The 26541-nt window shown below is 40.1% G+C and overlaps 1 protein-coding gene across 5 annotated transcripts in view; it reads left to right on the top strand.

Annotated features, from left to right (window-relative positions):
* il1rapl1a (interleukin 1 receptor accessory protein-like 1a) overlaps positions 1-26541 on the top strand; it is a 174620-nt gene that overhangs the window by 47172 nt on the left and 100907 nt on the right. For all 5 annotated transcript variants that reach the window (XM_040005297.1, XM_040005295.1, XM_040005299.1 and 2 more), the window contains exon 3: positions 25699-25984. In XM_040005297.1, the coding sequence (XP_039861231.1) occupies positions 25699-25984 (286 nt within the window). The remainder of the gene's footprint in view (positions 1-25698; positions 25985-26541) is intronic.

Here is a 26541-nt window from a genome sequence, read left to right as displayed (position 1 = left end):
TCTCTCTCACCTCAAGCCTCATCTCCTAAACTGAAGCCAGGGCTCTAACACACATAAGCATAACTACCTGTTATGCTTATGTGTGTTATGTAACAACAACCTGTTGTCAGCAGATTAGTCATGGGACTCCAAAAAGCACACAACAAGTTGGCTAAACAGCAATACCAGCTGGTTATAAGCTAACATTATACCAGCTAATCTTAGGCTTCAGTATCATGAAAATCACACTTTTCCTCTGATAAACAGTGGGATTACATTCTCGTATCATATTGGTGTCAAGCAATGTCTGATTCTCTTCAAAGAAAGTTTCACTAACGTCAGCTAACAGACGCTAACATTTGCAAGAACAGCAGTTCTTATAGATACTGCGGCAGTATCGCTGTCATTGGACAGAGCTGAGCTTCACTGAGTTGTTCATTCGTATCGGACTCCTTTCACAAAATTTTACAGCCTCCTCCAGAATAAACAGTTGTGGACATATGACATTTGGAATGAACAGTATAGCCTACACCAGGGGTGGGGGAACTCCAGGCTTTGAGGGCTGGTGTCCTGCAGGTTTTAGATATAAACCTGGGTCAATACACCTGAATCAAATGATTAGTTCATTACCAGGCCTCTGGAGAACTTTAAGACATGTTGAGGAGGTTAATTTAGCCATTTAAATCAGCTGTGTTGGATCGAGGATACATCTAAAACCTGCAGTTCCCCACCCCTGGCCTACACTAACAACAGATGAATGGTGGCCAGAGTTGTTTGTCCTACAGCAGCCTCTATAGCTAGAGGTATGCCCTTGAATTTGCTGGGGGTAAGAAAACTTATTCAATTCACTGCAGTCTGCAAACATCTGACATCTAGCTGTGATATTTTGCACACTCTAACTTTACAGAATGTTCATCTTTGTGCTGCATACTGCTGTCTCCTTGTAATGTACACATATATACTGCTGTATAGTGTTGTAAATAAGAACTGTTATATTATGATGATAAATGTAAATGATTCACTTGCAGATTTTCTGTTCCTCTTTTAAAATGGGGACATTGTAGAGTCATATGGAAGCTTCACGGCACATATAGACTGTAGCCCTGAACTCTGGGCTACAGTCAAGTGAAGGGATGTGGTGGGTTTTCGCTAGAAAGAAGTGTTACTGCAAATCCATACAAAGTTGTTCTGAGTGGTAACCTTTATCGTATGAAAAAATATTTCTATGCCAACTGGAGATGTCTCCCTCCAGGATGACAGTGCCCCAATCTAAAGGGCACGATGGGTCATTGAACGGCTTGATGAGTATGAAAAGAATTTGATGACATGCTATGGCCTTTGCTGTCACCACATCTCAAGCCATTTGAACACCTATGGGAGACTTTGGATCAGCATGTTGGGCTTATCTCTCCCACATCATCATCAAAGTCAAATGAGGGAGAAACTTTTGGTAGAATTACTTTTAACTCCTCTGATTGATTTCAAGGGATTTGTAGAATCAAAGCCAAAGCGCACCGAAGACGTGATGGCCCACTGCTTTACTGTTTTTTCAGCTTTATATTTTCCATTAATGTAAAAAAACAAACAAAAAATAAACAAGAAACTATTATTCATCATTTTGTGTAAGTTGGGACTAACAACTGGTAACAGATATATGTACAGATATATAACTCAAAGGCATTCACTATAATACACACATATCCTAATCAAATTAAATGTAAACAGCATGAACACACAGAAAGCAGGGAATCATTGTATACAGAAGAGCTTAGTACACATGCTCTGAATCCACTCTCCACTCTTTGCAGTGTTTGAGGGTCAAAGGTCTCCCTCTTTAAACACTGGAAGAGATGAGATGAAGCTGAGAAGAGCTGCTATCCATTCTCGCAGGCCCATCTTGAAATTAGAGATTGCAAGGCCCTGTATCCTGTTTTATTGCTAATCATTTCTAACAATTCTGTTTCAGTTTTACAATTTAATTTGTCCGTCCCTGTTTTAGATTTGCCTTTGCCCAAAAACACACCAATCAAATTAACAGAGCAGTTCAGCCTATATTGTAGCTCAATGTGATTCAGAGTTGATTTTGATGCAATATACTCATCTATTAACAGGACATTTGCCCTGCTGTTGCCATCCATCATACAGCTAAAGTACTCCTAATGCACACATACACTTGTTGGAATCAGAGAAAACACTTATCGCCCCCATAAAGCTTGTCTGTGGATGAGAGGGAATAGGTGGGAAAGTGATTTGTGAAATATTGGAAGCGAGAGGGTGAAGGACAATACCTCTGCACAGGTACACGTCACCCTTTTCAAAAGAGCTCTCATGTCCCCGATCATTCCACTTGGTGTCCCACTCCAACCCCTGCTCCTGTGGGCTTCATTCATCAATAATTGAACCCAGAGGTTTCAGCCAAATTAGCAGAATTATTTTGAAGTAGCTGCATGCCTGCTTTTGACTAATGGGATGGTGCTTTTGGGCAGATGTTTTATTGAAAAGGAGGAGGTTTTAATTCACTTTAAATTTTTAAAGTAGTGTTATACTTAGATTATAGGCAAACCGATTTCCCCTCTCTAATGGATGGGAGAGCTGTTGGAACAACTTCACAACAAACAGCAAACGCTCTGGAGCTTAAGTACATTCCCTACTTCCCATAGAATGGCAAATTTCTTTTTTCTGAAAGATTGTAAGCGACAGTAATGACCATAATTGCCTGCCAAGGCTTATTCACATCCACAGCTCAATACATTTGTTGTATCAGCATCTCACTGGTGAATCCCGACTTTCAGTCACATTCACACTCTTCTTTGTTAAAATAACCGAATGTTGGTAGAGGGCATGACCACAGTTTTTCCAATATTGTATCCTAAGAGGACTTTCCAAAAGGCAGTGCTGTTTGTAGCCTGGGATCTTGGACTCTGTTACTACTGGAAACATACACATCCGCCTCTTGTCCAGCACACATCTTCGACTGTAGTCTCGAGGTCTCCTTTCCTTTCTTTTGAGGGTCATTTTAACATGCAGTCACCGCACTACCAGCCGGACCGCTGTGTCTGAGATCCCCAGCATATCACTGGCATGACTGAGCAAGGCACAGCTGTTGCAGAGCAGGGCAGAGCACAGTCGGGCACCGGTCCAGACTCGCCAGCAGCTGGATTAGCAGTGCAGCTATTAGCATCTGAACTCCTGTAATGTGACAATATGACATGGATTATTCCATCTGAGGGCGAGTGGCAGGAGCGGACAGCAAGAGAGGAGAAAGCTGTGAGGTGGGGTAAAATGCAAAACTAGGAGTCAGGAAGGTGGGGAGGTGTGAGTAAAGGATTATTGGATGCTGAATAGAGAGAAAAAGAGCTAAAAGAGTGAACAGCCTGAAGGTGCAGAATGGACAGAAAATGGGAGACTGGGTAGGAGACGAAACATGATTATGCAAAGAGCAGAATCCTGAATTAATGAAAGTAAACAATTGCATTTGTGCAGACGTAAGAAGAAAAGGTATTGTTGGGTTATAAACTTGTGCAGATTTTAATTTTAAATTCCTCCTAGACCATTGATCTATTGTGTACATTTTTCTTTCAAAGGCAAACACAAGAACGAAGGGGATTGACTATATTTTTATTGGTCCCATCATCAATTCTAAGGACGTACAGTATAAATATTAATAAATGTGCACCGGTGGACACATTGATTCATCTGCTAAATCTTTTGTTAACTGTTTGATGAATAAAACATTCAATCACTGAAAATACCAGTTATAAAATGGTTTGTTGAGAATATATAGCCAAACACAATTAGTTTAGTATAAGAGAAGTGGAACATCTTTATTGAAGTTACTCATTTTAATATGAGTACATTTCTTTCAACCAACCAACAATCGATCACCTTCATGCTCATTTAGTAAAATTGTGATACAGAAATCATCATTTTATTTCTCATGTGTTCCTCTGCCTTATGTTTACACATTTCTGCAAATGTTTGGTTGCACATTTCTGTGAAGCCTGTAGTGTATTTGAAATATCCTTTATTAATGAACAGGCCTAAAAGGTATCTGTTTGTGTATGTCTTCAGTCATTTGCCACAGGAGGTGGCTAAAAGTGTCTGTTTCTCTGTAATGAAGGTCTTTTTCTCTCTGAAGAATTCTTCTGCTGGTATTTTCATTTACAGCTACACCGAGGCTCAACTCATCTCAGTGACCGCAACATATCAAAAGGATGCCACACTCAAGACGTTTATTTAAACAGAAAATATGAAAAAACAAAGAAACCCATAGAAACTATAAATCATGGATGCTGCTTCAAGGTCAGGAACATAAAGCTAATACTCAATTGCCACCAGAAGACAGCAGCTGTGGTTGCAAAAGGGCTTCTGATCCGAGTCTGTGAAAAAGCAACTCTCTGACTTGACCTCTGTAAAAACTTTCCTGCTGAGTTCATGGTCTTAGTCGGTCCTTTTGGGTCATACTGAATAAAAAAAAAAAGTCTATTTACCAAATCTTGGTCATACTATGTTGCAAACTGAAAGATTGAAAGTGAAACCACTTGTTTCGAAGCTTTAGCCCAGGACTACATCCATCTTCTATATTGTTTATTTTTTTAAAAAAGACACAGACTACTTGGAGGTCAGTCCTAAAAGGAAAGAAGATAAATCCCTACAAAAGAATCAGGGACCTTAGAACCTTATGCTGGAGAGCTGGGTAGTCTGGGAGAGAAAGAGAAACTCTTTTCCCAGCCTCCTTTAAATCAGGGCAGGCCAGGGCGATCATCAGTTACTCCACCTGGTGCACCTGAGAGAGAGAGAGAGGGTGAGGAGATGAGTGAGGGAGGAGAGAGAGGGAAAAAAGAAGCAAACACAAGGGGAGGGAGCAGAACACTAACTCCCTATAGTCTGAATAAAGAACACCTACTAAGTATTTAGGCCTTGACATCTTTCCAAGTGAATATTGTGTGCTGCGGTGGTTTATGATCCTATTACGTATGCGACTGTTGCAGTGTAAGGAGAATCGTTGGGTTGCTAGGCAATAAGCACAACCTCTGTTTTTTTTCCACCATAAGTTGATAAAAGTATTTGCCTTTCACATTATGATTTCTGTTTGTTTTTGTATTGTGGTGCAGTCAGTTTTTATTCTTTTGGTCTTTGATCTTCCCTTGCTTTTTTTTTTTTTTAAATGATTTTATTTTTCATGCACATGCATCAAGTTCACCAAGCAATGCCATACCTGCCATAACTCGGTGGCTATATGTGATCCTGGGAACAAGAATAGTTCAGCTGTTGGTTGGTTGTTTCGTGAGTTGGTTTGTAGTTAAAGTTCAAAAATCTTGCAAAACTGTCAAAAGAAAATCTATAGTGTAATTCATACTGCAACTTGTGATCTCTGAGACAGCTATATTATAAAATATACTGCGTGTTTTTCATTTGAAGAGGTTTCTTAAGTTAGTGAGCGTCTAAAGAAGGGATTTTACTGTAGTAGATATTACTAAGCTCAACACTTCCTTTACTGCTGTCGAGCTGTTGAAGGTTTTTAACGATCCAACAAGTGATCATTAGAATACTAACTGCTTCTTCACATTTCATTTGTCTGTTTTTCAGTATATATAATGTTGCTACAGTGTTATTTTTGATTTAGGTATGTGCCACTGTATATAATTGTAATATTTTACTATCTTTTTAGTACTATTTTTGGTCACTGTTTTAAAAACTGAACAGAAGCAGCAGATGAAAATGAGCATATCTGACTAATTCATGTATGATTAAATAAAGCCTACTAGTTTGTATCATGCAATGTCATAGAAAACGAAATACAAGTTTTAAGTTTCAGTATGATGTTTAAAAGAAATTATTTAATCTGCTGCTAATCATCAGCTAAATGCTGAAAAGCAAAACATCACCATGTCAGCTATTTGAGATTCGGAACAGAACAGTGTGCTGTCTGTTAAATTTAAACTGTTGCCACTTAATTTTATGAGTCATGTAATTATACATATTCTAAGCTTATAAAGGCTGACTGTTTCCTGTGACAGGCATAGATATATAAAGCAGATTGTATCACTGTATAAGAAACAAGTCGCGTTCAACAGAGGGAGAAACTGGTTAAGAGAGGCAGCTATGCTGTGGTTCATCCTGAGCCTCCGCTGCTTCTTCAACATTATCATTCTTAAAGGGAACTGATCACCACTGACCCCTCCACCAGAACCCAATTGTAGTTGCTGTGGTAACGAAATCTAATGCTGGTCTCTTTGTTTTTAGTTAAGTGGTTCATATGGACACTGGACTTCAAATGGCCCACAAAGAGGATGTACTTTAACTAGTGTGCATCCAAAAACAGGGACAGGATTCAAGTCTGAGTTCCTAATAAATCTGCATTAGAGACAAAAGACAATTCTAGAGTGATACTGTTAATGTGGTGTCTGTTGGATGATAAAAGAAGCACATAAATTGCCATTGAGATGGAACATAGAGTTTTCTTGCTCATATTTTCAGCTTTCAATTATGTCAACTGCATGGCTGCAACTACAATTCTTGGCATATTTCGCAAAGAGGACTGTTATCACTTCATGCTTGATCACTGTCTGGTGCAGCTAGTGGCATTATCCATGGACTGCCACAGATATCTATGTCAGTCCAAGTCCAAGGCCAAGATAACTACCTGCCCAATCATTCATCTGTCTCCTCTCTGACTTGCCCCTAAAGCAAACCCAATAGGAGCACACCGCCGTTGGCCTGCTTCCCTGATTCCCTCCAGGCTGAAGAGCTTGTCACAAGCAGGGCTGCATTTAGATACAATGCTCCATTACATCAATAATAGATAGGAGGATGAAGGAGGCAAGCCAAATAGGATGGGACAGCTCACTCAACAGGAGATGACGAGTTGCAATGATGGGGAAAAAGTGTGTGTTTGTATGTGCACATGTACAGTATGTTGGTGTGTGCATAGGACTGGACATGCTAAACGAACAAGAGGTGCATGTGAGAGATGAGATGACAAGAGAGAGAGAAGGTCTGTGGGATACTGGGCGGTATCGACTTAGTGGATTTCTGCTACGATGGCACCATTTAGGATCAGACTGACCCAGTTTCCACAGAGCCCATACATTTTAGATAATCCCTAAGGAAACTGAGTTTGCACAGTCTGCCTCCCCTGCATGATTTCACATTGTAGCATACAGCAGGTAGAGTCAGGGACACAAAATGAAGCACTTAAACGTACATGCTGAATCATGCACGGTTGTGTTAAAGAGAGGATATTCATTTCCCTACCTCAGTTAAACCACCTTCCTTTGCTCAGTCCTCCTCCTCCATGTGCTCTTCCCCCTCTCCCTCCTTTTTCCCTTCTGCACCAGTTGAAGTGGTTATGTGGCTTTATGCGGCAGCCATTTAAATCATTACCTTCCCCACATTGATCCAGCCAGAAGGTAATTGGCTCAATCAAGAGAATTAAAAGCCCGGGTAAGATTGAATAATTCAGCACACAGATCAAAAGAGGAGGGGAAGAAGAGAAAAAAAGAGGATGGGGGGAGGGAAATAAGAAGAATGCCGATATTAACGCAGTGAATGAGAAAGTGAGCACTGCAAGTAAAGGGGAGGGCAAAAAGAATTAAAATAAGAATATTAGCATGTGAATGAGGTAGAAGTATATGCAGAGTGAAAGACAAAATAGTGCAGCATTATGATGCAGAAACTGACAGACAGAGAGCACTACGACTGCACGATGAGAAAAAACAAATAAGGTAAATACTTAAGTGAAGCTGAACAGGAAGACCGGGTTCCCACAGATAACGCTCATAAAAAAACATCCAGTGTTTAAAACTAGCCGTCCCTGTGTGTGGTGTTAATGCCATTTTTAGTCTTCCTCTCAGCATCCTTACAACCCATTGTTAGTAATGATTAATCCATTATTAGAGAATCAACAATAGTGATAGGAGTATAACAGTTTTATACAGGAATTGGATGTTTAAAAAAACATTGCATTTTATTATGTATAGTTACAGAAATTCCCTATGAATTAGTTCCATTATTTGTGCTTCTTTAAAAAACATACTGTTAAGTAACCAGAGTAATCAGTGATGTCAATGTTACGGATGTGGTTTGTCGATGCATTTTGGAGGCAAGGTATTAGGTTAGGAGAAATTTATGAGAAAAAGGTTCACGTGTATTAGTGTTTGTAAGTGTAGTGGGGTGCTGATGTTGGAAAATCAAGTGATGCTGAAAACAGTCCTTCCCTCAAAGCTGAAATATTCGCTGTTTGTCATTTTTAATAACGTGGGCAGTAAGGAAGGTCAAAACCAGCTGTTCAAATGCTCATGAATGTCAGAGCTGTTTTTTTTAATTACAGATAGAAGGTTAGGAGGACAATTACAGCCATCTCTTGCCTTGAAGCATTAACCGTCCTGTAGCTTTTTTAGGTCAGTATCTTATCTATCTAAGCTTAGCTGAGCTGTTCAATAACTCTTTGTCTTTGATTTCAGGTCATTTCAGTCCACCCAGTACAGGACTGCTTTTGCTGTGATCCGAGAAACAGATGCAGAAATTGGAATCAATTTTAACTGGGCAGATGCTCTCATTTAATGCAGTTCCTTCAACCATATCTGCAATGGCCTCGCAGGAGTCTTCCAGTCGACTTAACTGCAGTCCCAGTCGTGTATGCCAGCCTGTTAGTTTTCAGCCTCCTTCTCACCAGTAGTAGAGTCACATGAGCCCTGTTCCCCCCTGCTGCGTTCCCCTGGCTGCTGTGCACAGTGCTACAGAAAAACTAGAGGAAATGTCTGCGCTTTAAAAAAGCAACATCCAGCCGGGCTGAGAGAAGGAACACAACAGATAGATGAATATATGCCACACATAAACAGCAGCTAATCCACACATGGCTGTGCGAGTCTTGACGAGTGCCTAAGTGTGTGGGTATGAGCAGCTGATTTTAGTGTTAAATGTGGCATACAGAGGCCCTTTTTTCTTTATAGATGGGTTTTGGTGCTTGTAACCTCGTGAGCTAATGCATCATCTTAATCAGAATGCTTTTAATCGAATGTGTTTGTCTAGTGTTTAGAGATGAGAGCGCTCCCTGTGCTGGTAAGCAAACGCACAAACACACACGTACCGCAGTCTTGCGTCATTTCTATATAAAAAAAAAAAATCATTGTAATATCAAGGTACTATAAAAGGGGAAAGGTTTGGATATTTAAGAAGACAACCAACCAAGTTCAGAGAATTTTATCGCTACTTGTGCTAAATATTTCACACAGCATTCAGCATCCTCCTGCTCTTCTGTTTCTGAATGCACCAGGGGAGTGTAGGAATAAGAAATATACGCACAGACTGACACAGATGCTCTGTATTCAAATGACAGCCTTTTTTTAAAACCGTTTTTATGCTTTAACCCAGCGCTAACCTAATATCGGTATGAAGTTGTGTGCGGACGTAAGCGTGACTTGTCGCCGGTAATGAACCATGAATTATAGACATGGTTCATATATCACCCTCACGTTCACACTGTAACATGCACAAATTTGCATGTGAGATTAGTGAAAGCTGCTTGACCTCTAACCAAGGGCGTGATGGGTGGTAGACGGATATGATATGGGAGATGTAGCTCTAAAATACGAGTCAATTTCCTGCGGGGCTTATCAGAGCTGCTTGACTGGCGTGTGAGCAGCGAGTGGCCGTCAGTTGTCAGGATTTAAACTTGGGGAGGAAATGAGATGCTGGGGTGTACTTTGAATATCCTTTAACGATAGAAAAGAAATGAGAGAGAGAAGGGAAAGAAAACCCACACACTAAACACTTTATATCACTATGGAAAGGAATGCATGCTTCAGCAGTACGGTTAGTATTCACAAATTATCTAAATAGAAGCGGCATGCTAATCTGTCGTTCTTCTCAGCTGGAGCAGTATTAGAGCTATGTCTAGTGTGTTTTGAATAGATCCAGTACTTTACTTGCTGTGGTGGCTGCATCAGACTGTCTGGATGACAGACACATCTTCCTCCCTTCATTAATCTCCATTTAGTTCTGCACTGGAGGGAGTGAGGGAAGGAGCGGGGGAGAGAGGAGGAGGGAGGGAGCGAAGCCAGCAAGGGAGCATCGGACAAGGGGGAAAGAGGAGCAAGATTAAAGATATGACCGGCCATGAAATCGAAAAGGAGATGGCGGATGGGGGAGATGGAGAAAAGATGAAGAAAAAGAAGACGACGGGAATCTGAAATTTATATAGTGAGTTAAGGTGTAGTTGCTGAGAAGACGGGTGAGAAAAGTGAGCAAAGTGAGAGGGCACAGTGGAAGCATAGATGACCCGAGGAATATAGGTATAAATTGGAGAAAAATCAAGGCAAGAGAGAATGGCAGGAGGAGGGGAAAGGGAGCCTGCTGTTTGATCTTTAACAGGATTATTTTTTTCCCTGCTGTCCTTTTATTTATTTGATTTTCCCTCATATTTATTCATAAGTAAATTCTGGCTGTGTGCCAGCAGAAAACCACATCAGGCTTTCTGAGCTTCACCCTGTGAATGTGCATCACCAATACACACAGCCGCACTGGTTAATCCTAAAGAGATTTCTGTGAACCTCTGCAGCCCTGCAGTAGGCAGGGATGCAGGAGACTGCATTTTTTAAGTATTTTGAGTTCTTTTGTTTTAACAGCCAACTTTTAGAACTACATGACCATCTGCTTGTTTGCTCTCTCTGTATAGAGAGGGATGCTGGTCCCGCATCCTCGTTGTATACTATCCATCAGCACAGACTAAAAGGATAGGAAACAAAGCTAAGGCTGGCCTGGACCCTCATGATTATGTTGATTCCCTTATTGGGATTTGTCTGGTAGTTGACCTAGTGGGCTTCTGTTTGAGTGCTAAACCCTCATCTGAGTGGTAGGTGCTGGATCCTGCGCTGATATTGATTTGGTCTTCCTGTCAGATTATACATTTCTGGCGATGCTGATCTTCAATAAAGCCATCATTTGAGTACAACACTTAACTCTGTGGCCTGTAGCCCAGTCGGTATTTAGATATTTCTATATTTTTTTTAATATTTTTGTGGCTTCTCAAGCTAAATGGTAGAGATTTCTGGGCTATAGAGATATCTCTTACTAATGCACAAATACTGTAACCTCATTTTGTATGATGTTCAGAGCATATTGACATTCATTATTGAATTTTTGTGCATGTTTGTGTGTTTTTATGTTCATACGCCTTACCCTTAAAAGCCCTTCATGTGGGATTTTATGGTCAATGGGCAGAAACAGAAAGGGTACACACAGTCCTCCGTGACATGACGGCATGCATCACAGATTTTGCCATAGATTTATGATATTCCCTCATCCTTTAATATTTTATAGAGTCCCACGTAGTTAGAATACATATTGTATCTTCTGTAGTTTCTAGTGTACATACGTTAAACACAGATGTGTGAGAGCTTCACAAAGTCCATAAACTAGATCATAAAAAGTGTGCATGTGTGTCAGTGGTCCCCCAGCAGACAGTACGGAAGATAGCCATTAGACCAGCGCTGCAGATTGTCTTGTAGGGTGCTCAAGGCCACAAAATGCAATTAGATTCCAGTGTAAAATATTTATTTCCACAACACCTACTGTGCACTAGAGGAGCCTTTACTCACAGCGTGCTTAAATATGAAAATAGTCTATAAAGTACATGCCTGAGAGAACAGCAGATACTATTTCTCAGTGTGGGCTCCTGTGCTGTGGGCACAGATGAGTGCATGCAAATAATACTGAGGGCAGGGCAACATATGGCTGCTTGGTTTGTTACTTTCTTATATACTTGAAGTTAACACAGTATAATACGTTAATCCAGCTGTGGCGGAATGACACAGGTCTACATATTGCTGTATGCATTTCTTTATTATGCAGTTGATTTCACTTTAGTGAAAGCAATGTTTGAGGTATTGTCTAACAGAATGACAGGTATAATGTGAGGTTAGGAAACTATGTGTTTACCTGTCTAACAGACCTCACGCAGTTGTTGTGTTTACTGCATTATATCAATGACTGAACTTTAACAGATTTTAAATGCACTTCTGAGAAAGTTCCATATGTGATAGCATTTTCATATTTACTGTAGCATAACAAACTTTAATAGTATAAGAACGGCTGCACAATTATATCCGCAATGCTAACATGCTATTTTGGTCAATAGTGAGATTGAGATTATTTGTAACATTATTCACTGATTTTACTAAAACATTTTTTATTGCATTGTTTAAATAAGAGTGAAATATTTGCTGCTTTCAATTTGTCACATCTGTGCAAATCTTTGCATTGAAAAATGATTCACTTAAAGCACATCTCTTAATGACAGTCCTGTTGACTTAATAAAATGAAGTCAAAGGGAAACTGCTCCCGCATTTCATTATTTTTGTTGGCCTTCATGCTTTAATTGCACTGCAGTTTATGGTGTGTTTTCATGTGGTTTAATGAGTTGTGTTGCTTTGCAGTTCAGAGGCACAGCACTTTTTACATATGAGTTGTCCTTGGCTAACATAACATGCGCTAAATCCAAAGTATTTCCAAGCAACTACCTGCTCTTAAGGACAATTTCTTTGCTTTTTGCTGTTCCAGACATTTGGATGTTATTGTAATTGTATCTTTTAACATAGTGTTACCCAATAAACCCTTCAAACTTCAAGCTACATGATGCAGGGAACAGCTGTGATTGGCACATGCAGGCACATGTTTAAATATCAATTTAACCTCCTAGGACCTGGCGTCCACATATGTGGACATCACATTTTGGGTTATTTAGACCAAAATACTAAATTTTGCTCCACAAGGGCCTGATATCCACTTAGGAGGATATTAAACTGCTGCTGTATATCCTCATATGTGGATCTCATTTTTCTTAGAAACAAAAATCAGGTAAAAAAAATATCTGGTAATTCTTTGTCTTTACATTCATCATGTCCCAATCAGCCCAAATAGCGAAGAGAAATTAAAATTGCATGCCATGACAGAGTTCAGGTCTTAGGAGGTTAAGGGAGCGCCTGATTTGCTTTTAATTTGCGTTCCAATTGGTGGAGCTTGCATTTTAAACATTTCACGATCATGCTCATTTAATTGTGGGAAGCCAGAATCATGATTGAGATTAAAACTCAAATAATCCTACACCCCTAAGTGCAATCGGAAATGTCTGGAAACATCATGAAATGTGTAAGACCAAGACCAGAAGTCTCTGCAGCGAGTGATTGAAACTGACAGAACATAATCGGTGAGGTGTCTGATCAAAGCCCAAAGGATACCAAAAGTCAACCCTACTCATGGCTTGTTCACCCCGCTGCCATTTGGCAAGTGATACTGGAATCCCCACTGCTTTACCACAATCTGAAAGAGTTCTTTCAATTTATCATAGATGCACATTGTTGCACAATAACTGTTTGCCTCTACCTGCTGCAACATCAAAATTGTAGTAATAACAATTTATTACTATATCAATATAATAGTTATAGTTATTTATAGCTGAGCATATATAAGTGGTTTTATTGATGCTTCTTCCACTACTGATTGCATTGGATTTACTTTATTTTTTATCTTATGGTGTCCATGTACATTCATGTTTTCTATTTTGTAGAGCAATGGATTTCCTGTTAGAGTTGGCAACCCAAACCCGAATTTAAAATGACAAAATTCACTAGTGTCACGAGTCACTTCAGCATCACAAGGTTCCAACGTGATTTAAGGTGGTATACCTGAGGAATTTAGTAGTTAAACTTGGAATAATCATTGCATGTCCAAACCTCTAAGAATTAATTAAAAGGGTTTTTGTACCTCTTAAAGCGACATCTTCTTTGAACAAGGACCACACTCAGCTGCCTCTTCTAGCCTCTCCAGCTTAGTCTGAAATGCTTAATAGTCTTGACTAGGGTTATTTTGTGCGCGACCAAGTGAAGTTTGCAAAATGGTGCAAGATTTGAAAATATGTAAAGTGCAAGGACAGGTGAACCCTGACTGTGGGTAGGTTTCAAGAGCAAGAGTCAGCAAGCTGTGAGCTAGTTTTTGCACTCTCGCTGTGTCTTCCCAACCATGTGTCCGTGGGTCTGTGTGGGTGATTGAGTGGGCGGAGGACAAATGTTAGAGGAGTAAGCAGCTTGGGCAGTAGTTCGTATAAGGAACCAGTGTCTCGGCAACAAAGTTTTTTAAATCGTTCTCGGAAAATCTTGAGGGGGGATATGATTGTTTTCATTGACATTCCATCCTTAAAAGTACTGGGTTTGAGTGCCAGCAGATACCTTTTATGCATATATTGTTCTGCCAGTGAAAAGTAAGCATGCATGTGCACACACGTTTATATGCATGTGTCTATGTATAATATTTGTGTGTGTGTTTGTTTTTCTCCTCCACTGAGAGGATTACTGTAGATTTACAAGGCCTGGTAACAATGAGTAGACCCACCCCAGGGACCCATACTCAATCACTATCACAATGAAATGCTGCTAATTCCTATTTAAAGCTTGCGCAGAGCCACTGCCCTCCCTACTCTCCAGGCCGAGGGAGAGCAGGCAGCTCAGAGACAGAGCGAGGACGAATCCACGTTTTGTTAGTCAGTATCATTTCTGTTAATTTGTGTCAGTGATTTCATCTGTGAAGTCCTCATAAATCACTCTACAATTTTTTCTGGATATTAAGTTCATGAGACTAATGTGTGAGTGTCACTAGGGAGCGATGCATGTTAGCATCTGTGTCATTTGTCGTGGAAGTGAACACCCAAAAGCCCAATCCTCACAAGCACCACTCCTTATTGGCAAGCCACTGAATAATTCAGAAGTTTGAAACGTGAATGGGATTGCTTTCACTTCTGGCTAGCAGGTTAATGTTGGGAGTCTGCTGTTGCATTAAATGGATGCAGTAATTTGTAATGTCAGGAGCAAAGAAAGGGGCATGATTTTGTTGTATTGGATTGCATTCCATTCATGAGCATTTATTCTTATTGTATATGCATTTACCGCATGGTGTTTCTCATAGACTTTCCTATCTAATTCCCATCCATTTGGAGGGGAAAAAAAACACTTAATTGGACACAGAATCAGGGACACAAATCTCCAGCTGCATAAATATTTTAGAGGAACGCATCAAGCAGTCGCTCCTATCTCTGTCGCTAGTCTCTGTCTTTGTCATTCCCTTTGTGCTGTGCATGCATACAGGTGCACCTGAAAGCACTCTCTGGATGTATATGCTTGCACGGGTTTTGTAAAAGTTATAGTTCTTTTCTTTTTTCTTGTGGTCATTAAAAGGAACACATCTTTGGCTTTAGCTCACTTAAGAAATCCATTTTACTTACACACTAGACAAACTCTTGCGTGCAAAAAAACCGGGCAAACAAACACACACGCACATATACGGTGTCTTTAAACTGGGACGCTAAGATAATTGGGGTAATGATTTTTGCATTATTAATGAACCAAGCTTCATAATCATCTTAATTGAAAATGTTCTTTTATCTTCAGCACTTGATGACTTTTTGCCGGCTTTGTATTGTGACTTGGAATTTTTGTTGTGTGCTCTTTTCAGCAAACATATTAATTTAAATGACTAACTACAACTCAGGAAAGGTGGGGGTTAACCAGGGAACTAGTAGTAATTGTGAAAAACTGAGAGAATATCATATGCCGGTATATTTCCAATGTTAAGCACAGCCAAAAAAAACATTGATCAAAGGGGCTTGGTGATGGGTAAATCCAAGAGGTGTAATTTCAATATAGTTGGGGGAGAAAAACATGGTAGGAGGACAGGCTGCAGTGAGGCATCATATCTTAGCATGAGGAGTAGATCGAAAGTTGGGGGCAGAGAGGACAGCAGATTAAACAGGGGTAAATATTTAAGGGCATGTGCAGACAGAGCGCTGATCACACTTCAGCAGGAGTGATGATATCAATAACAGGTTTCTATTGACTTGTTCTACTTTGTGCCATCAGTCAACAACCAGCATCAGATGCTATTGGCTGATGGTGTATAGACCTTGCTCTTGTAGCATAACAGCACTATATGGCAAGCTTCTGTCTTTTGATGGTGAAATACACACGTTTACGTTAAAATAATTTCAGCTCTTGTGTTTGTATAAGTTTGTCAGAGGAACAGTGCCTGGATCTAGGCTTAAGGCAGTGTGTCATTAACTCCCGTGGCCCCGAGTGCCAGCTCTCACTGGAGATGTCTCTTTAACGACTGGACAGACTTACAGATGGATGGATGGATCATTGCTTCCTTTCCTCTCCCACCTGCTCTGTCATTGTCAGTTCTTCTGCTGTCACCTTGATTTAACATCACATTTATTACTCCTCCATAATTATCATGCTATTTAGTGTTTTGATTTGTTATTTATGCCATGTTGTAGCCACAAGTGGCCCAAAATTTAATAAGCACACCTGAGTAACGCAACTTGACAACCGAGTAAGACTGGTACAGTGGCCACGAAGGCTGTACTCTGTGATCTGCTTTAGATTACCTCGTGCACATGACTGGAGTACAAATCTACACTGAAGAGCTTATCTTCAAGTATAGGCACAGTTAACATCTCTCAGTTAGTAGTGGGGATGTCTGTGGATTTTGTTGGCCTCCACCCCAGCTCCCTCCTTCCGGTAATAGAGGTCTCAAAAAATGCTGCTTCACAAAGCCTGAGGATACAAAGTCCAATGGTCCACAAAATGTCTAGAGACATGTCTAACCCAGATTCACAAAGTTTTTGGAAAGGGGAGGAAGGGGCTCTACAGTTCTGTTTGCAGATTTATTATCTAACCTAGACATCACTATACAATTGATGGGAGTTTAAGATCTAGAGCTGCAGTATATGTGCAGTCATTTCCCTAAAGGTAGCAGTAAGCTCAGAACATTTGTATCTTTGAAAGCCTGTCCTGTTGATAGAGATGTCAGATGATGCATTGCTCATATGGGGTGTTGGAATAACAACGTATTTTCTTGTTTTATTTCTAGGACTTGCTGTATGAGGCTTTTCACCTTGTTTTCTTTAATACTGAATTCCCATTGTGCAGCCCTTGTCAAAGCTAGCTTTGCTGTGGGCCTGAGGGTGTGGAAAGCCATGTGCTTTTCCCAGCGCACATATCCACCAGCTGCTTCTTTTTTACGAGACAGCCAAGAAACTTCTCCGTCAGGGCTTTCTGTCTAGTTTTTGCATTGTATAAATATAAACAGGCCTTAGGGAATGATGTGAAGTTTACACAGATCTGAAGCCGAGTAGCTGATGTAAATGACTGAAAATAACAATAATGCTCACCATTTTTAGCTAAGGTTTTTGTATTAACTGATTACCAAGAGCACAGTTGTTTGTCTGTGAGTGGAATTTATTGCCTTGTTTTTCCTCCCTCCGTTCTTCCACCTCCTCTTTATTTTTGTGTCTCGGGCCGCAAGAGGGAAGAGGGAAGAGGGAGAGGAGCATGGGTGATAATGACTTGTCAAATTAGAAGCGATGGAACCTGCAGCGAGTGTAAACACAATTCGGAATGTTCAGATGACATTTTCCAAGCTGTATTTCTACTGGGGAAGATTAGCAGAGTGACAGCTCAGCCTGAATCACATGGATCACAGCTGCACAATGGAGAGCGCCGGCACACACATACACACACAGAGACAGAGAGCGAAGAAATAACTGGCATTTTAATACAACACTGCAGACTGACACCTGCATAGACAAACACAAAGACTGCCCCACAGAAGGAAAAAAAGCAACTCTGCACACAAGCTTTGCATTTGAGGATTGTGTTATTTGAAGTGCTTTTCTTCCTTGGCCTTTTTCCCTAGTTTTGGTCCAAGGGACCTGGCTCAGTCAGTCAGCCTGTGTATGGATTCATGTCCATGTGGGCTGCCCACACCCTGTCAGCATGATGGATGGTGTTCACACACAGCCTTGACTTTATATCTTATAGGGACTTTATTTGCATGTGCTCTCATTGCCAGTAAAACTGCACATGATGTAGGAGAGCCACTGACTTTTTAGTTGTTAAGATATTAGGGCCTCCTGTTTCTTAGTGTTCTATTTTACGCATGGCCGTCCTTCCCCAGCAGAAACCGTGAACGGTGCTGCTCATTTCCCAAGTTCGCCTATGAAATAAAGAGCCATTTACGAGGAACAATGTCCCGGCCACCACATCTCCCTCTATCCTGCCCCCACTATTGGAGAGATACTATTGAGAGTCCCGGCCACATCAATTTGGGCCTCAAATGACTTTCTCCAGCTGGCCAAATCCTGACAAGCTTTCTGTTCTCCTTAAAAAGAGCCCCTTTATCATCAAGAGAAAGGAAGAAAGGATGAGAGAGGAAAGGCGAGAGCGGGAGAGAGCGAGAGAGAGAGAGGGAAGTCAAAAAGCTAATGTCTCAGTGACACCCTTTTGCACACAACAGGGGAAATTTCTGTTCTATAAAGGGTTCTGGTTAATTTGAAGTCAATTGGAGAGTTATTAAAAGGATCTGAGTGAGCTGTGCTGAACTTGGTCAAGGGCAACAAACCCACCCTGGTTTCTGTATGAACAATAGAAACAGGACTCACCTTCAGGCAAACTTGAAAGTTTCTGTGATTCACCCATAAAACACTTTTGATACATTAGTGAATACTGTAGGTGTGTTTACTTTCAGATTCTAGCCTACTGTCATTATTTAATCAACAGATGTATTTGCGTGCCGTTTCTTTCGGAGCAGATCCTGTGGGGTAAATCTCATTTTTGAGGATCTTATTTTTTGTTTATCTCTCAAAAATCCATCTTGCCTTTGAAACATCTCTGCCAATATAAATGCAAATGCAAACATCTACTGTTATAAATTAGATTTACTTAATTTCACTATCTTCCCTGTATTCTTCCTGTGGTCCTCAGGTGAAGCTTCAGTAGTTTAATGCTGCACTGCTGTGTATTACATCATATTTTACAGAGCAAGCACTGCAAATATTATCACATGGAGAAAAAAAACTACTGAAATAAGCTGCAGAAAAATGGTACAGCCAGTGTATTTCACATACATACACACATTTTGCTTAGGCTTATGTGAAGACACATGTGAAGTATAGGTGTGGTCACTTTTTAGCAGTCCATTAATGTGTGTAATTGTCTCAGTTTACTGGGGATGATCTGTTATGCTTGTGATAACGTGAATTCAATTTTCCACAGAACAGTAACCGTATAAAATAACACAGAAAAAATGTAATTCAATAACAAATAATGGATAATAGCTTTCAGATATTACAGCAGAGATTAAGGAAGGTCATTATCTCAGAGTCACATATAAGGTTACATAAGGCTGGTTTGCAATAATGGCGGCCATTTACAGTCTTAAGGTGGTTTTGAAAAGAGACTCCAATGTTCAGACTCCAATGTTTGTTAGAATAAAAGGCCCATTTTCTAAATCTAATGAGCTAAATAAGTTATAACATATAAATTTAAACCTTAAACACTGAAAACCATGAAATAAGAAAAAAATGTAAGTGTGAACCATTTGTTACTGCAGATCCAAGGCAGTATTTGTAACATAATCAGGAATTGCAGTGATATTTATTTGAAGAAACTGGACAGTTGTGATAGTGGTGATCGTTTTTTTTTTTTCTTAACTTTTTCAGTATCATTATCAGTTAAGTGCTGCACAGTTCAGTGGCCGCAAACATGTGAATCATGCAGTTCTCTTTGCGATTGGTTACAGAGTCGTCCACGAAAAGTGGAACCTAACGGTGCAGCCAGTTAGGAAGATGATATCACGTTTTCTCTGGTACCCAGTAGCAACTTTATACAAGTTAAATGATGGAGTGTGGAAAAATCATAGAGTTGATGAAACATAAAGGAGATTAACGATAGAAGAAAACCTGGATGTGACATATGCTGAGAGTGATTAAAGGGGTTTAAAAACAACAACCAGTTGGTATAGATTGACTAACAGTGAAAACATTTTCTTCATCGTTTTATGGAATTTTAGTTCTAATTATTTATGGTCTATAATTCTGTGAAAAGTAAACAAGGTAAATTGTGTCTGAAATGGAATAGCTTACTTCCTGTTGTTTCTAGAAAACTGGCATGCATCTGTCGCTTTTACCCAACTCAGAGTATTTTCTGATGTCCTCCTCCTACCAGCTTCAGCAAAAACATTGAGACTTTAAAAGATCCTAATCTGAAGTAAATTACTTATTTAATACTTCATTCTAACTTTCTGCTCAAACATACAAATTTGGGCTAATATAACAGAGGCAATGGGGACCGTGAGTTTGGATCAGCTGGAAGTTTTGTGCAAACACATTACAACCCATCACTTGTTGTTTATCCCTCTTCTTGTATCTTCTTCTACATAATCAGTCTTTCGATATAATAATATACTGCATATGTGCACAGTTTCACACAGTTGGAAGAATCTAAACAAAAGGAGGCATGAAAGCAATCGAAATGTTGCATATTTCTACAGCAGGTCAGCAGTTTGGGTATTCCTTTCCTTCGTGTGTAGTCGCATGATGATTTTCTTCACTCCCAATAGTTAAATGTAGTGATGTATTTATTTTGACATACAACTAGTGTATGTGTACATTACCCATAAAACTCCTGCTAATGATTAGCTACAGTCAAGGAGTTTAAAGAAGTTTACTCACATTTTGAAAGACTTTTGGAAGTCTGTAAATGAGTGTATAACAGGTTGACAATGCCTTATATGCAATTTAGAAGATTATTTATTTAAAATTAAATCTTTGTTGTTGCAACTGTTTTTTGTTTTTTTATTCAGTTGCGACAGAAAGAGCACAGAGGCAGATTTATTCAAAGAAGAGTGATGTTCATCTAACTTTTTTCAGAGCAAATGCAGTTCGCCATCTTAGGAGAGAAATTATCAGTATTTCTTCACATTTGCATATAAATGAACAATGGTAAACTGTTAGTGAAAGAGAACGATTTAGAGACAGAGAAGTACAGAGTGGCACAGCACAAGGGGGAGAGATAAGCAAAAAAAAAAGCAGACATCACGTTATTTGTCCATGCTGGAGGTTTTTCTGGAGTTCTAGCAGGAGAGGGATAAGGAATTGGACGGATTTTCCTACAAATAATAGGAACCGTGTGTGTTTAGTGGTTGCACAACTGGATGTTTAAAAATGTTGACATTGGGTCTATAGGTACTGGCCTCAATTGCATAGTTGCAAAGGTTTCAGTATAAATTATCTTTTTGTAATTGCAGGTTGCAAAATTAGCTCACGTTGGAATAGTTTCCGACAGACAAATTTATAAAACTTAGAATTTTGTATTATTCACAGAAATAGGAGAGGTGTGTACTGCAATATGTACTGCAAATGCCAACTGAGGCTGTGTGAGGTGCTGTTAGAAAGTAGCTTGTTTCACTGCAACAGTGAAGGATCAAAACAAAACCAAGCTGCATTATTTTCAGATGTTCTTGTTCTGTAAATACCAAATAATTAAGACAGATGGCAGAAGCTAATTTTGCTCATTGCTGAGTTTCTGAGTTGAATCAGCTGGCAGTTAACATATGCAGACCTGGTTGATGTGGGTCCCCTACCTATAAGAGTTCTTAGAGTACATTTTTATTTCAAAGAATCAGAGCAAACATCACACATAACAACATTAAAAAAGACTGTGTTATTTTAAGCAGAGCACTGACTGCATTAGTGTACTGGCACCAGCTCCTGCATTCATACTTTACAAACACACTTACTCACAGCTCTCAGCTATTATCTGACTTATTACTTCCAATCATATTCATGCAGGTGTACATGAGGACATTAATAACCGCAAATATCTTGCTATTACTTAGGTTATACATTTATGTCATCCCTCCAACACAGTATGTCCCTCATTATGGGCTTTTTATTTATGTGGAGATCCAATGTTAACCTACCTCTGATTCAAGGCTGGCAAGCCTGGAAGAAGCATTCAGATTCAGGGCACACTCAGGGACACGCAGAGGAACAGTTGGCTAAAAAGACAAAGTCAGTGATTTACAGAGACAGCTGGGATTCTATCACTACAGGTTAAGACTCGGGTAGTGGTTGACTATATTGTTCCTTGATTAAATAATCTGGAGCCTAGATGGGGAGATAGAGAATTAAGGCCCAGTAATGAGCCTAAAGGACACATTGTGATTGGTACCTAAGCCCATTTTAAAGACTAATGTGTGAATGGTTTCTCTATATTTACTGCTCTGTATATTTATTCATTCTATTAGCTGAATATAAAGGACTTATAGTACTAATGTGTGCAACACAGTAGATTTAAGTCATTTGAAGAAAGCTTATGGATGGTTTATAGAATAGTGGATGTTTTATTATAGATTATGCACCATTACACCCCCCACCCACCTCCACACACACAAACAGACACACACACACAAACTTTTGTAGGGCCTGAAAGCCATCGAGAGATACTGTAATTCATAATTATCCTTAGATATAGGCGAATTTAGGAGACTTTGTTGGTCATCTGTTTCCCTTTCCAGTCACCGGTTAAACAACAAAGCCATTATTTATTGTTATAAAGAAAAAAAAGTCCAAAATCACCAGTGGAGGAGGAAACACGAGCGGGCCAAGCTACAAGTCATAGGGGCATAGGGAGATAGGAAATAGAGTCATCCATGTGGCGTGGGTGTAAACTGAGAAAATGAGAAAGAGAAGAAAGAGACAGAAAGTTATTAAGTATCCTTATCCACATATGATCACTGAATGTCTTCCTGGCCTGCAAGAACCCTGCCGCCCACCTAACGTTTGATAATTACACTTCATTAAGAGAGCAGGTAGTGATGAGAGAAGCGAGTCTGATAACTGAGAGCAATGTGAGAGCGAGTGAGAGACATGGAAGCCCACTGGAGGCATATGATGTTGTGAAAGGATCACAGGAATTTGATTATGGGAGAAACAAAGCAGGAGTTGACTCGGGTTGGACGTAGCCCAATCTGTGATTTTATGTTAGGAGGTTGGGTTTGGTTTCCAAGTGTGCGTTTGCTTGTTTGTGTGGCTCCACGAGTGTGTATGCATGAGTGCCAGTAAATTTATTCTAGCTCAGGGGTCTGTATTTATTGCCTTGCTTTAGTGTCACATGAAGACGGACAGGTCTGGACCTCAACACAGAATGTAATAAGGTTTCTTTGAGACGCGCACACATACACGACACACATCCCACAGCTTGACATCCCTCCCCCTTGCTATTTTCTTGCACCAGCCATACCTATACCCTCTATATCATGTGCTGTAGTAGTGCTAGGGCAACAGCAGCACACTAGCACTAGCCAGTAAGGGAGTACTGCAGCTCGTGGTACTGCAGTAAAGGAGGTGCAGAGGCCACCTTTCTTCAGACTGACAGTCATGTGGGAATGTGTCCATATGGAAAGACCCTTTACAGTATGGGCTTGTTTAAGAGTGGCCGAACAGAATCAGTACAAATGTGCGACGTCCCAGAGGAGCAGTGAAGAAAAGAGAGAGCTTCTGTATGTGCGTGTAGATATGTGTGGTGCTGTCAGTGTGAGAGAGTGAGAGGTGGGGACTGCAGTATTCCTCCAGCGGGAAGCATTGATTTTCCGGCCCAGCGTGGGGATGTGGGAAATGTCAGCCTCTAATTGAGTTGATAAAACCGTTTTGAGTCTCAGACGTAAATATGGTTTCCCCCACAAAAGGCCACCGCATTAGACAACTCCCATTGGGATGTCTGTAAGGAATGAAAGGTCTCCTTGTGTGTGTGTGTGTGTGTGTGTGTGTGTGTGTGTGTGTGTGTGTGTGTGTGTGTGTGTGTGTGTGTTTACATATACATACTTTTATGCATGTGGAGTTTGTTTCACAGACAGCTCAGGTCTGCACGGTGAAAGGAAAAGACAGGCATGGAGCTTCTGAAAAAAGTGTTTTCTTTCATTGCTTCATTCAGGCAAGCTTGTTAGAGTAAACAGTTTTTGTTGTGGCACAGGGGGCAGAAATGGATATTGTGAGAGCAATGCAGAGGTCATATCCATTAGAGGTGTAGAAGGTGCATAAAAAAAAGGATAAATGAAGCCTCTGTTGTCCCTGTTGATTAGTAGATTGATATTCAGAGAAGGGAGAAGATTTACTTTCTACTTCTGTGGAATGATATTTATGTCATAACAAATGTAGAGGAAATTCACCCCATTGTTTAGTTTTTCTCTGAGGTTTGTATTGCTTTTTTAATTATAATGTCTTGTGGCTTTTTAGAATGATTAAAGTATCTAATAGTGCATCGAAATCTTCAACAAAAAGATTTTGTGTAACCTTAACTGTGCTCATCATTAAGATGCTTGACAGTTAAAGTAATCAAGTCTGAAGTTCTGAGGTGTGTAGGTAAACACATGTGAAAGTACAGTTATGCCTGTTTGCATGTATTAGGGCATGTGGGCAGAGTGATAATTAGACAGGGCTTCACATTTTATTCCATGCACACACCTTCTAATTCTCTCACATTCAAATGTACGTAAGTGCACACACATTTGTAGCTAAGCACGCTGCTAATTACTGACATAATTAGGCAGACAACCATTCGTATAGGGAATGCACACTCATAAAAACACACACACACCTACACACACACACACGAGCGCGCCCACAGAAAGACACACATTACTTCCCTGGTAATTAAGAGTATTAATTACAAGCATAGCTGTCCCTGTGAGGCTCCGTATCACTCACAGACTGGCACGCAGCAGGGTTCTTATTACTTTATCTCACCACACCATCACTACTTCTCTCTGTCTCTTTCTCTCAGTCTCTGGTTACACATGCACACACATGCTTTCAAATATACACCTGCTGGATAAACAAATGTTACCTAATTAGTCAGAGACAGATAGCTGGCCATAGGTTAAAATCCAGTAGCTTGGGAACTAGGAGAGATGTGCTTGCCAGAAGTAGAACAGACCAGCGTGCCTGGTAGGCCCTGCCAGTTTCTTTGATTTTGTTGCGAGTTGAGTTGCCCTATACGTTTCATAGATAAGGCTTTAAGGTCCAGTTCTCATCTGTGCTGCACATGTTAGGTTTAATTTTAAAACTGTTTTCTTCTGAACTGCACTATATACAAAAACGTAGTCAGATAGCAGAGCTGTAGAACTGTTGGACAAGGCACAAAACCTGTTGAAGGGCTTATTCTCAACAACAAGTTAGCCTTGCACTGTGTTGCACTGGTGCTGTGGTGCACCCACAGCACTTGAAGGTGCATGACATCATTTATGAAGATATTCTATGGTTAATTCCAAATGTCACAGTGGTTATATGAGACAGTCAAAGCTTCCTTTGCAGAGGGCATCGTAGCACATATGCCCTGGATGAGAAATGTCAACATATCAAGTAAGGAGGGAAGAGTTGTCTAGCACTGACGTAAGCACTGACGTAACAAATTTAATTGCAATCTTCAAAAAATACACACATACACACACACGCTATGGAGCTAAAAGTCCTCTGCTATATGACTCTCTATTCAGCATACACAATGAAATAACGGTATACTTGCATACTGTATACATAGCTTATTGTCTCATTACTAATAGAGCTATTTGAGGGAGTGTTTCAAAATACACACAGGACATTGTTGTTTATGACCCAGCAATCTTCCCTCCTGTCCTAAAGCAATGTGAGAATGCAAAATACCGATGTGTTGCTTTGTTCTTACATAATATATCTTTGAATATACTGCATACTGGAATTGCAGTACTAATGCAATGATTTTATGATTTTTTTTTATGATTTTATGACTCATTTTATAAATTCACTTTGGTAATGATGCATGTCTTGTTCCTTCTCTTTCTGCTTCTTTGTAGTGGATGGCTGTACAGACTGGTCAGTGGACTATCTGAAGTACCGGGTCCTTCAGGGTGAGCCGGTACGGATAAAATGTGCACTGTTCTATGGTTACATCCGAGCCAACTACAGCCAGGCACAGAGTGTGGGCCTTAGCCTCATGTGGTACCGCAGCTCTGGTCTTGGCCACAGTGACTTTGAGGAGCCCATCTCTTTTGATGGCGTGCGCATGAGCAAGGAGGAGGACGCAATTTGGTTCAGACCTGCTGACCTTCAAGATGTGGGCCTTTACTCTTGTGTCTTACGGTAAGTTTGAGTGATGTCTGTTCATATGGAACATGGAAATATGGAAGAACCTGTTCCTACAGTAAGGCAGATGAACTAAGCCTCTTACTTATAGCGAACTACCTTTGAAAGACATTATCTAGAAGCTACCAAGGTCACATACAGTAAGAGTGAGAAGCTGACAAGCTTCCTTTAATTATGTTTTTAAAAGTAGGGTAGGTCATTCTGTCAGTTAAAACTACAACTTCTAAATGTGATTAAGAAAAAGAAATGGGGTTCTTATTCTTTTTAGCAGAAAGTATCTACCAGAATGGACTTCTATCTCTATGACAGTGTCAAACAGGAAACATCTATCAAAATGAACTACTGTCTCTTTAAATGTGGTTAAAAGTGCAGATTATCATGCATGTGGTTAGATTAATTGGCAACTTAACATTTCCATGAATCTCTACCGTGGAGGTGAGATTGCATTATGCTTAGAATCATACGAACTATACTGATAGAAGTTTTTGTACTGTGATACCTATATGTGTTGTCAAGGGAAATAATAAGCATGTTATAGCCATTTCATTTCCCAG

The sequence above is a fragment of the Simochromis diagramma genome, unplaced genomic scaffold (genome assembly GCF_900408965.1).
Source record: "Simochromis diagramma unplaced genomic scaffold, fSimDia1.1 OVJJ01000501.1, whole genome shotgun sequence".
NCBI classification, from domain to species: Eukaryota; Metazoa; Chordata; class Actinopteri; order Cichliformes; family Cichlidae; genus Simochromis; species Simochromis diagramma.
This window is presented reverse-complemented; position numbering and strand designations above follow the sequence as displayed.